Source organism: Echinops telfairi, unplaced genomic scaffold (assembly GCF_000313985.2).
Source record: "Echinops telfairi isolate 266 unplaced genomic scaffold, ASM31398v2 ScPeMD7_8;HRSCAF=38, whole genome shotgun sequence".
Lineage (NCBI taxonomy): Eukaryota > Metazoa > Chordata > Mammalia > Afrosoricida > Tenrecidae > Echinops > Echinops telfairi.
Window position 1 is genome coordinate 8,928,829 of NW_022103905.1, and position 12,595 is coordinate 8,941,423.

A 12,595-nucleotide genomic window follows, 5' to 3' on the forward strand; every position below is an offset into this window, starting at 1 on the left:
GTCAAAGTCTATTTTTGGTATTCCCTCGGGACTTCCTTGTTCTGCTCCCCTTTTTCTCAGCACATTTTTAATGCAGTTTTTGTGGTAAAATTAGGTGCCTCAGCTGATATTCGGGTCAGCTTATACTCGAGTATATATGGTAAAAGCAAATATGACCAAGGAAAACAAAACACGCAATCATTACATTTGCCTACAATCACGAACTAAAATCTTGTTTACAATATTTAATTAACAAACATTAAACTAAGCTCAGAAGAGACTATGAAAAAAGGAGTTGGCTGTCCACTTTGGAGGAAGTAGCCACTGAAAACCTTATGCATAAATTGATGAATTTGAATGATGGTGCTGGTGAAGACTATTAAATGCACCACGGACTCCCAAAAAGTCAAATAAATTTGTCTTGGAAGAAGTACGGCCAGAATGTTCCTTAGAGGCAAGGATGGCAGGACAGAGGTGACTCCCTAGAGAAGGACATTAGGCTTGGTAAAGCAGCAGGGCAGCAGAAAAGAGGAAGGCCCTGGAGGAAATGGACTGACAGTGGCAGTGGGCTCAGGCATAGGAACAACTGTGAGCATGGCACAGGACAGGGTAGCGTTCAGTTCTGTTGGGCATACATACGGTCACTATGGGTCAGAACCAACTTGATGGCACCTAACAACATGTTCTCTAAGGCTAATGAAGAAGCTAAAACTTTCCCAAGTCATCTTAATTATGGTCTAGGTCTAACTACTATATTATGCGTAAGGATATAACGTGATGAAATATATTTTTAAGTAGCAGGTAAAAACATCTTCAGAAAGGAATCTCATCTTTTCTATCAAGTATTCTGAATATTTTAAAGCGTCCTTAAAAAATAATCATTGGCTGTCTACCATTTGCTGCGTACACACACTCTATTATTACTGGCATTTAATGCTTTATGTGCCATGGACTCTTCAAAAAACAAACAAATCTGTCTTAGAAGAAATACAGTCACAATGCTCGCTAGAGGCAAAGATGGCGAGACTTCTCTTACATAGTTTGGACATGTTGTCAGGAGACCAGCCCCTGGAGAAGGTCTGCTTGGTAGGGGGGTGGTCAAAAAGAGAAGGCCCTTGACAAGACGGACTGACACAGTGGTGGTGAACAGTGGGCTTGCACGTAGGAACAACTGTGAGGATGGCACAGGACCGGGCAAGGTTTCATTCGATGTGTACATGGAGTCACTAAGAGTCAGAACTGACAAAGGCACCTCACAACGTCTGCTACACTGCACATTCTCTGAGAGTCAATCCACTTTTGGGTATGGAAAAGAATGGTCCTCAATAAATGTTCTATGTGTGTGTGTGGGGGTGTGAGCATGCACATGCAGAGGAGGTGGGGCCCAGGGGAACGACACGAACATAAGGAGAAAGAAACATGTTTTAATAAAGAAATGCCCAAAGGTGATTTTTTAAAAGTTTAAATTCCTTGTTAATATAAGATATGGCAAGCTATTTGTTCATTTTTTCTCCCCATAGCTTAAAATACCTACATGATATCATTGCTCATGGTCTCTGCTAAGGCCCCATTTTTATTTAAAAAACAAAACCCAATTTGAAACAAGGCTCCAAATCATAAGGTAAAAATTCTGGTGTGCTATCTTACAAAGATTTACTTACAGATATCTCTTTCACTTTGTTTGATGATTCTTTAAACCTCTGTATATCCATGCTATCTCTGTGTCCTTTAATAGCAAGGAGAAAAAAAAGATTACATTAAAGATCTTTGTTTCCCCTTGTCTGTTAAAATAATGTCATTGCCTTAAAGGTATATAACAAGTGACTTCTTACATTTTTTCCCTCCTCTAGTCCAGGTCAAAACATCGAAAATATGTGCCAAGAAGTTGGCTAAAATCAGCAGTTGAGTTTATATTTACATAATGATAAAAGCTAAAGGTCTCATGAAAGAATCTAATATATAACCTGCAACAACTGGTCCTTCCGTGTCCAGAGGAAAGAGGAGTAAAGAAAGTCAAAGACACAGGGAAATAATTACTTCAAAGGGCTAATGGAGCACGTGAACCCTCAGCTGCCACAACTCTGAGATCAGAAGAACTTACTAGACGATGCTTGGCAACAAGTGCTGATCACTTTGAAAGGGATCACAACAGAAGGGCCAGGATACAGGGGGAGACAAGTATGGACTCAATCTCAAAGTCATAAAAACAAAACAAAACTATACAAGCTCACTTGGTCTGACAGAAACTTGTAGAGCTCCCAGGACTGTGGCACCTTAGACACCCTTTAAGGCTTGGAACCAAACTCCCCACCATAGCTCAACTTTCAGCCATAAAAAAGACAGGTTTTAAAGGTGCACAAAGACACCAAGGGTGGTATGTAATCCTGAGAGCAACCAACCATGGGGGAGCAAAAGGACACCATTGGCTCAAGGATAAACTTTGAAGACAGGGAAGGACTGGAAAGAAGGGCAGAGGGGAACAGTAACCACACAGAAGTACAAGAGTGCTGTGACACTGTGAAGATTGCAATCCAAACCACGGATCAAAATATGCATGAACTATTTAACACAAACCCAACTTGCTATGTAAACTTTCACCCCTCTCTCTCCCTCTCACAGAACAATAAATAGTTTGAAATTTAAATAGAAAACAGGGAAAAGGAAAGGGCTTACTATTAACGTAGGTGTACTTAGAGACACTGTAGTTTTAGACCACTGCAACAAAGCAAGTCACATGAGTATTTGGGTTTCCCAGTGCATGGGAAAAGCTTTGTGAGCACTACATAAGCAATAGCATTGTGAGATGTTGTGAATTACCAAAATATGGCACAGAGACACAAAGTGCTCACATGCTATTAGAAAAATGCTGCTACAGATTTGCTCAATGCAGGGTTGCCACAAACTTTCAATTTGCAAAAACCTTTCAATTGCTAGCTTCTGTGAAGCGTTAACATGCAGTACAATAAAATGAGGTATGCATGTAATAAGAATATAAAAGCTCTATGTACTTGTACCAATATGAGTGAGCTTTGAAACGCTTGTGCAAAACTGGAATTAAATAACAAAGGAGTTTTCCCACAAACTCTGTGAAGCCCCTATAGTGTATACGGGGACACACACACACACACACACACACACACTCCCTAGAGCTAATACATCAAGAGTCTAAAATAAATTTAAAAACAATAAATTAGGATATATTTTACATAGAGTTTGTCTCTAGATCCATAGAGAACTCCACTAAGCGCAGCAGTAGAGAGTATGAGGCTTTTTTTTAAAAGTAAGGGGCTTATTGCCTAGATAACATGCAGGATTGACCTTCTTGGTGCCTATGGAGATTTTGAACGGGCTTATTTGAACAATTGCTAAGCATGTTTCAAGACTAGAAAAGTGTACAAGTTGGGAAGGTTAGAACAAGTGTTAAAGACAAGTTTGGGAAGGCACTCAATGGGAAATTTAAATCATTCATACCCTGGAGCATTCTGGTTATGCTCAAACTTCTATTCTGGGACCCATGTTGTATTCTAAGGATTCTCTAAGTATTTCACCTTTACTAATCCAGTAGGAGAATGTTAGGACACCATATTCTCTCAAACATTAGGGTCCTAGCTTACTCTATGAAGTATCCCCTCTTTGATGTTTTCTTCCATATGGCAGACTGCCAGCATTTAATTATACTTTTAAGCCTTCATTACCATTAAAAATCAAAGGAAAAAAACCTCATCATCTAAGCCACAATTCTAGCTATTTTTTCCTTCTTGCCTTTACTGTCAAGCCACCCCTGGCTCTGTTCTCTCCTTCCATTAGACACTGCACTACAGCCTGGCTTCTTCACTTCCCACCTCTTTCATTCAAAGTTTGCACTAAGGCCACTAATAGGTTACCAGTGCGAAAGTAAGTGTATACTTCATCATTGCCTATTATATGTAAGGCTCTGAGGAGCATTTCTTCCTAAAAGGTCTTCCTTTGTGGATATGTAAGTGGCAGGTCATCAATACCTTTCTACTGTTTTGCAGGTACCTTGCACTTAGAAACGTCTCTTGTTTCTTTAGATAAGAAAGAATCAAATTCAACTGAAGAATCTTAACCAAAGATAGTGCACATTTTCCAAGTCACTGTTATTATAAAAAAAGTATCAAGGAGAAATGTGCCAATCTAACTAGTATAGATCAACTCAACTTATTCCCTCACTTTTGGTTCCTATATATTTTTTCTATAATTTATGAAAAGGCAGTACACTTGTCACACAAAAGTAAATGTTTTAATTAACTACTTTTACTTGTAAGGTGATAATTACAATAGACATTATCGATATAAAAATACTAAGTTTGCCAAACTTACCTATAAATGCTCCAAATTCGATATTATCTCCTTCTGCAGCTTTAGCCCAAACAATCTCTTGATCTTTGGTTACAGTTTCCAACTGGCTTTTGCAACTTGGTTGGGATGGTGTACTAACAAAAAATTTGGTTGGAGGGGATGATAGATGTGGTATGCTATTAGATGAATTACCTAATTTTTGATTTTTATTAAGTATTTTTAAGATTTCTGCACCGTGTATTCTCTGTCGCAGCTCTGGAGGCGAAATAGCACTTGGGAATAAGGCACCACAAGAGGAACCAGCCTCTGGAGAATGGAATTCTTTCTTCTGGGGTATTGCAGGTAAATCCTGACCAAATATGCTACTTTGAGGACCTCTTCCATCTTTCATACACATATTACTAAAGAAAGGATTATTACTTTCAAGACCATGCTGAGGAAGTGAAGAGCTATGTTTTTTCCACCCAGAAGGCCTTAAAGGACCATCTTCAATAAGATTTTGGGCCAAATGTTTAGAGATGCTCAATTCTCTTGTGATTTCATTGTGAACTTTGCTAGCTTCTGAAGCTTTCTGGGCAGTGAGTGTTTTTAATGTATCTACAGTCAGGGCTGAGAGATCTTGCAAATGACCAATTTGAGAATCTAATGAGTGCAATGATCTTTTTATGTAGTTGACACGATCTCCAACTTCTTTAATCTGAATACACATCTGCTCCACTCTAGAGGGAAAAATTAATGTTAAGATTTTTGTAATCTCAATAAATTATGATAAACTTAGAAATTTGACATATACTTAAACAGGTAAGATAGAAAATAAGATGGTTATTAATTTATACAAGGCACACTTTATGTTTAGGAACTATCGATTGCTGGTTCTATCATAATGATACACAAAGTTTTAAAAACCACTTTTGCTTCACAGGTTGTTTCATGCTATATAAGTCAGAGTAACACACACAAAACATGTGAATGACATGACATAGACATAAACACCATCTTAAGAGGGGCGCACCCAAAAATTCCTCAAAAAATTAAATGAAAAGATAATGGAATTTTTCCACAAGTTTTTTTTTACAGTTTCAATCTTATCTCTTACTCTCTTATGACAAGTTTTTTGATGCCCCTTATATTATACAATGTAAGTAATAAGCATGCCCAAATGACAGGAAACTGTTGTTTTCAAAAACAAGGCTAGTTTTACTCTTTCCCTGCACCCTTAAAAATGAGCATGACTCTTCTCTGTCCTCTGAAACTAGAGGAAAAACACAAGAGACAAACTTATTTAATGTATTCTAAGAACTGAAATGTCTCCCCATATACAATGCAAAACTATTACTAAACTTATTTGACACACAAAAATTGGATGATGACTACAGGTTACTAGTAGAAGCCATTCTGACACATAACCAATTATAACTAAAGTACTCTGAACCTTTCAAATGTGACACGGATTCTCTCTTCACTCCCCGAGTAGAATTTGTCATCCTTTTCATTAAAATACATCTCAACACACTGCTCTTCAAAGTCATGAAGCTTCTTTTGATCTTCTTCTGTTAAGAATAATTCTAAAAGGAAAGATGAAAAAAAATTCAATGAAGGGCTATCAATCAATCAAATTTTAGCTTATAAATTAGTTTTTGGGAATTATTTAGGATTCATAATTATCTATAATATTTTTTCAACTGCTGTGCTTCCAAAGCATCACATTAAGTATCTCTTTGTTCTTGACTCACAGTGTGATGTCAGCAAGTGTCAGTAGTTCCTCCTCTTCTGATTTCTTTTCTACACACAACCTTCCTCTCGTCTTTCTCACACCTCTCTCCTCACAAATAGAGGTAGAGAAATGTAAAAAATGAACACAGTAAGTAACCAAACAAAAATTCATTGCCAATGAGTTGATTCCAACTCATAGTTACATTCTAGGACAGAGGGAACTGCTCTTTGGGGTTTCAAGACTGTAAATCTACAGGCGCAGATAGCTTCCTCTTTTTCCCATGGAGCACCTGGTGGGCTTGAACTACTAACTTTGCAGTTAGGAATGCAACCCGTAACCCACCTGAGTATAATGGGAAGAGCAACTGTACAATCTGGAGCTGTTGGTGATTAGTCTCTAGCAGTGTACAGAATGCATTAAGCAGGATGGCTTACAAAGCAAAAGTATCCTGGTTTAAATCATCATTTTAATAAAACAAATGGAAATTTTATATTAAAAATAAGTTCAATACTAATTCCACTTTATAGAATCACTATACTTAAAATTATTTTATGCTTAGGCTAATTAAACAAACGTCTTTATTATAATACTAACCAACTAAATCTAATCCAACCTTTAGCCTATATAGTGCTGATATTAAGTGATCAAATGAAAACTTTTGCCTTAATATATTTATACTTACTTGGTCCATCTGAAGTCTTATCTTTTTTTCTTCTCTTACATACGCAGCAAAACAAAGAAACTATATGGCTAAGAATGATAAGTGGAGGAGGCAGAACTGGTTTCTCATGATAAGCCATAATGAAATGATAACGTTGATACTTCCATACAATGTTGGAGATTGCCTTCACTTGGAAATAGACATTGCTTGAATAAACAAAGAATAAAAAATAAAAAAAACTTAGCCAGCCATATTGTAAATTTATAAATATTTAAATACTAGAGATATTATCATCATTCTGTCCTACATAAGAATTCAACGTATACCCTAGCATCAACAAGACACAAAGGCAAATGAGAAACTAGAAATAGTACGTGCAACAAGTGAAAGGCAAACGGTTGATAACGATGAATGCCTTCATCAGAAATGCCCAGAAAAGTAGAGCACATGATTTTAACTTTTAAAAATGATATGACAATGGCTCAAACCAAGAACCAAACTCACTGCTGATTTTAACTTAAGAGAGATCCCATAGGGCAGAGCAGAAGCATCCCCGTGGGTTTCCGAGACTGTAATTCTTTTTTTTTTTGGGAGTGTAGAAAGGAGTAGTAGAAAGGCTCATTTTTCTAATGCGAAGCAACTGGGGATTTTGAACTGCTGACCCTTGAGGTTGGCAGCTCAATGTGTAACCCCTATACCACCAGGGCTCCTCTAAAAATGGCTAAAACATAAAAAATATCGAATTTCGATAGTAGACAACAAAATAAATGCAAATAAAAAGGTCTTTTTAACGTAGTATCAAGTTGTCAATCATTTAAATCTAATTATACTCAGTGTTAGCAGTGATTTTGGGTAACCAGGCCCATTTTGATTTATGTACAAAATACTCTAAAAATGTTATGTGTGTACATACATTGAGCAATTCTACTTTTAGAAAGACAAGCTAGGGAAATACTGAAAAATTTCTCAAAAGGCAACTACAATCTGGTTTTGTGACTCCTGGGAACAAAAATAACACCTTAATTGAACAATAAAACAGTTTGAAAACTTATGGGTAGCCATTAAAAATAAGTTGGGGAAGAATACTGATTGATATGGGATAATGTTCATGATGTTCTATTTAGTTGAAAGCAGTTCAAAAAAAGGTTTTATTATTTTTTAGGGAAAAAACCTCATAAAATTGATATTTATATCAAAATATTAAGAGTGGGAGTATTTGCTTTTCTGTTTTGTACTGAGTGCATATTCTATCACAAAATATAAATATAGGTCTAATTAAGAGAAAAATTTCTTGGTAAAAGACAATAAAGTTTCAAATTTAGATTTCATTGAACTAGAAAACTCATGTTTGCTCATTTGTACTTTTTCAAAAAACACTTTTCATAATATAAGCCACAATAAAATTTTTAGATCTCCAATTCTGTATAATTCTTATGAAGTAAGTAGGACTGAGCCCTGGTGGCATAGTGGTTAAATGTTGGGTTACTAACCAAAAGGTCAGCGGTTTGAAACCAACAGCCACTCTGTGGGAGAAAGAGTAGGCTTTCTACTCTATGAGTGACAGTCTTGGAAACTCTGTCTTAATAAAGGGTTGCTATGAAGTGGAATCGGCTCAATAGTAGCAAGTTTGGTTTTGTGGTTTCGTATGTTAGATTATCTTATTATAAGAAGCAATTAAATAAAACACTTACTTGAAAAACGCAATAAGAAGATTAACCATAATGATATACTGTACAAAGAGGTAGACAGCTTGAAGAAATGGGGTCAACCAAGATCCAGGGCCACAGAGCCACGGGACAACGGAATCATTTGCACATGCTGGGGGTCAAAAAGAAAAAGAAAATTAAAAACAAAAAACCAAATCAAATATAGTTAGTTTCTAAACAGTGTTCATTTAAAAGCAGTCCAGCCTATGATGAAATCCAACTTATAGAAAACTTCTACTTGCCCTTTTACATTATGTAAACCTGTCCTCACTTTGAAAAATCTAAGTAACCCCTACCTAACCCTTCTTGCAACAAAAACTGCAGTACAATCCCCTTCACTTGTTCCACATGTATTTTAAAAAATCTCTAGGGGCTTTGAGTCTTTTCTTGCTCTAAAACGCTAAATACGAACCAGATGCACTTGTTCTGACTTATCTACCAATTCGACTTTAGGGCTTAAGACATTTAGGAACAGATCTTAAAATCCAGAGACTGCCTTTATCACTATTTCACTTTCAAGAATTTTTGATTAAGTAAACATCTGTTTCACAGATGCCTGTGAAAACTTTGGGGCAAGCAGCCACCGGAATGCTACCTATCAAGTAAAGCAAAAACAAAAACAAAATAAAGGAAAACCAATTAAGGTAGGGTAAGGATTAGAATGAAATAATCATGAATTCGTGATAGGTTTTATTTAAATATTTACAATACACTAAGAATTTAAATACTTAGTGTATATGAATTGTTTTGATATATATTAATGAAAGTCTCCTAATAGTTGTATAATTCCTTTGAAATACCTGGTCTATAGATAATACATAAGCCCCTTAAACACATTTATGAATCTATTTCCATTCTACTCAGAGAAACGGGATGAAGCAAGATTCAAGAAAGAGAATGCTTTTAAACAATTACACACAGTTCCCAAGGTACAAACACCTGACTTATGCTCAACCTATAGTTAGGGAACAAGTCCATTAAGCCTATACTACAAACTCAAAGATAAACGGAACGGGTCATAAACAGGCACTAATTTATGAAACACTTCAAAGCATTATTATTACAATAATATTGTTAAAGATGTTTTCATGTATCCGAAAGTTCTGATGCACAGAAAGGTAGACTATATGAGGGCACTTCAAAAAGGATGTTCAAAAATTCCATTATCCACAAACTTTTTGAAGCCTCCTCATGTAATTATATATTAAAATAAATACTTGGCTGATATTGTCATACCTAATTATTCCAACATACAAATTTCACTTAAAGAGAGACTTAGATATGGAACTCATTTGTAATCAGTGAACTGCTTGTGTATAACTAGAACCACATATAGAAAAACAGACAATAGACACCAGAATGACACTAATCAGGAAGCCATTAAACACAAAATTTGACCAAGCTGATAACACCTCATTATTGTAACCATTATCTGATAGCAACTAATAAGCACAATCTTTTCCCTATATCGAGACCTTCTGATGTGATTACTTACAGAATAAGTGGACAGTAAGCAACCTAAGTAATGGCGGGGAAGGAGAAGGCTGACAGGAAGAAGGAAGTAAACTTAAATATTCAACAACTCACATAGAACGTCTTTTTAAAAATTGTTAGCATCACCTATGCTCACTAGTTATCTAGTCTTATTAAGACAATATGAGATTCCAACATACATAATTAAATTGTACAGTGGACTTAATTTCTAAGTTCTCTTTCAAGCAGCTAGTCAATGGGGATTAGGCTTCAACAAGAGGGCAGTTGTAGGCGTGCTGATCTATATTGAGAGTTATCATCTCATGTATTACAAAGGCAGAGAATGGTTTTACAGTTCTATTGCAAACTTGATATTCTCTTCAAAACCCAACATGTTGCAAACTCTTCAAGATTCACAGATTATTTTTGATGCTAACATTGTAAACATTCAATATCCAATCCATCCTGATTTGTCTAAACTAATCATGTCTCTTCACTTCTCTTGCTAAGAGCAATGTCTTAGAGATAGACAGGATGAAGCCATTTTGAACACCAAGGGCAGGTTTAATAGGCTTGTTCTCGCAAAAGACCCGTTTCCCTCCTAAGTGGACTGTGGAAAGATAGCATCTCTTTCTCCTAATGCTAATGGCAGAGTCTTAGTGATCACAATGGTAAGCAGCAGACAGTGTACCACAGAAAAATGAGACAGAAAGGTACAGAATTCTGAACTTCCCATGCAAACAGAAAAATGTTATTGTTCAAGTGAAGATTAGATCAGATTTTTTTAAATCATTTTATTGGAGGCTCGTGCAAGTCTTATCACAATCCATCCATCCATCCATTGTGTCAAGCACATTTGTTGCCATCATCATTCTCAAAACATTTGCTTTCTACTTGAGCCCTTGGTATCAGCTCCTCATTTTCTCCCTCCCTCCCCCTGATAATTTAGAAATTATTATTATTTTGTCATGTCTTACACTGTCCGATGTATGCCTTCACCAGCTTTTCTGTTGTCTGTCCCCTAGGGAGGGGGTTATATGTAGATCCTTGTGATTGGTTCCCCCTATCTACCACACCTTCCCTCACCACTGGTTCTGAGGGATTCATCTTTCCTGGATTCCCTGTGTTTCCAGTTTCTATCTGTGTCAGTGTACTTCATTTGGTCTAGCCAGATTTATAAGGTAGAATTGGGATCATGATGGGGAGGAGGAAACATTTAAGAACTAGAGGAAAGTTATATGTTTCATTGGAGCTATACTGCACCCTGACTGGCTCGTCTCCTCCCTGCGACCCTTCTGTAAGGGGATGTCCAGTTGCCTACAGATGGGCTTTGGGTCCCCAGTCCGCACAGTTCAGATTTTCATTATTTATAATATCTTTTTTCAATTAATCTTTGTTAGCGCTCTTGTAGGGATTAAGTTGGTAATTTTATCACTTTGGAAAATATACATTACTATAATGTAATAAATGACTTTTAAAAAGAAAAAAAAAAACATTGTAAGAGGAATGCATAAATATTTGTAAACCTAAATCCTTACCATTAATTTCATATGCATAAACTTCACCAAAAATCATCCAGTATGGATGAAAAACGATATCTTTTGCAAGGTTCCAAGATGGTGGTTCTCGAGGATAAAGTATTGCCTTTCTGGGAACACCAAAACTAAGTAACACAAGAGCCATAATCACTACAATGTAGAACATATTGGCTACCTGTTTAAAAACAAAACAAAAAAACATCGTTGAAATACATATAACATTTTAAAATGATAATTTTTAACTCTGAGTTTCTATTACTCCTAAAATTTCATTCAGAAAAAATCTCCTCAAAAAAAAAAAATCTCCTCACTATATAAAACTTTAATGTCTAGGAGATTATGTAAAACATGATCTGTGAAGCTAAAACAAGCCATGGGCATCTTTATATCCATTTAATGAACCATCTCACTGGTTGACAATGTAATTTGCCTATGGCTAGGATATATGGAGATTCTTTTAAAATGTACAGAAATGTGAAAAGATTTAAGGAAATAAATTTCAACAGCCTCAATTTCCTTAAGGTTCTTTCTTGAAACTGCTGTACTTTAATAACAGAAGTGCAGCTTCTCTTTACTACTTTCCTTTTAATAGCCGTCCTTTGTCTACTTCACAAAATAAAGCATATTTTTCAGCTACTCTCAATCCATGGTGCCTGTCCTCAAGTCTATGCCTAAGATCAAGTTAAACAACAACTGAATTATTCATATGGATGGTTAAAAAAAAAGTCACAATATATTAGTGAAGAGGAGCCCTGGTTGCACAGTTGTTATTTATTGGGCTGCTAACCCTTAAGTCAGGAATTGGAAATCACCAGTAGAAAGACAAGACTTTCTATTATTGTAAAGAGTTACAGTGTTAGAAACACAAAGGGGCAGTTCTACCCTGTCCTATATATAGGGTCACCATGAGTCAGAATCAACTTGATGGCAAATGAGTTTGGTTTGAGTTTGGTTTATTTAAGTGAGAGTCTGTTGCAATTTAGGTTACAACTCTCATTAATCTTCAGCAAAATGAAGAGTCTACCTACTAGATCATTGAATAACAATTTTTGTTGTTAAATCATGTGATTTGGGGCATTTTTATTCAGGAATCCAAGAATTCAGTAGCATGCCATGGAGCAACTTTAATTCCCATCTATTTCTTTACTTACTATTTATAGCTAAAAAAGTGAGCATCATCTCACTCTAGTGACACTCATCCACA

At 36.0% G+C, this 12,595-nt stretch overlaps 1 protein-coding gene across 1 annotated transcript in view; it reads right to left on the reverse strand.

Annotated features, from left to right (window-relative positions):
• TRPM7 (transient receptor potential cation channel subfamily M member 7) overlaps nucleotides 1-12,595 on the reverse strand; it is a 119,669-nt gene that overhangs the window by 28,333 nt on the left and 78,741 nt on the right. The window contains exons 22-27 of the mRNA XM_013006334.2: nucleotides 11,392-11,566; nucleotides 8,366-8,492; nucleotides 6,696-6,880; nucleotides 5,732-5,864; nucleotides 4,321-5,018; nucleotides 1,641-1,705 (exon numbers count right to left, since the gene is read on the reverse strand). Coding sequence (XP_012861788.1) covers nucleotides 1,641-1,705; nucleotides 4,321-5,018; nucleotides 5,732-5,864; nucleotides 6,696-6,880; nucleotides 8,366-8,492; nucleotides 11,392-11,566 — 1,383 coding nt within the window. The remainder of the gene's footprint in view (nucleotides 1-1,640; nucleotides 1,706-4,320; nucleotides 5,019-5,731; nucleotides 5,865-6,695; nucleotides 6,881-8,365; nucleotides 8,493-11,391; nucleotides 11,567-12,595) is intronic.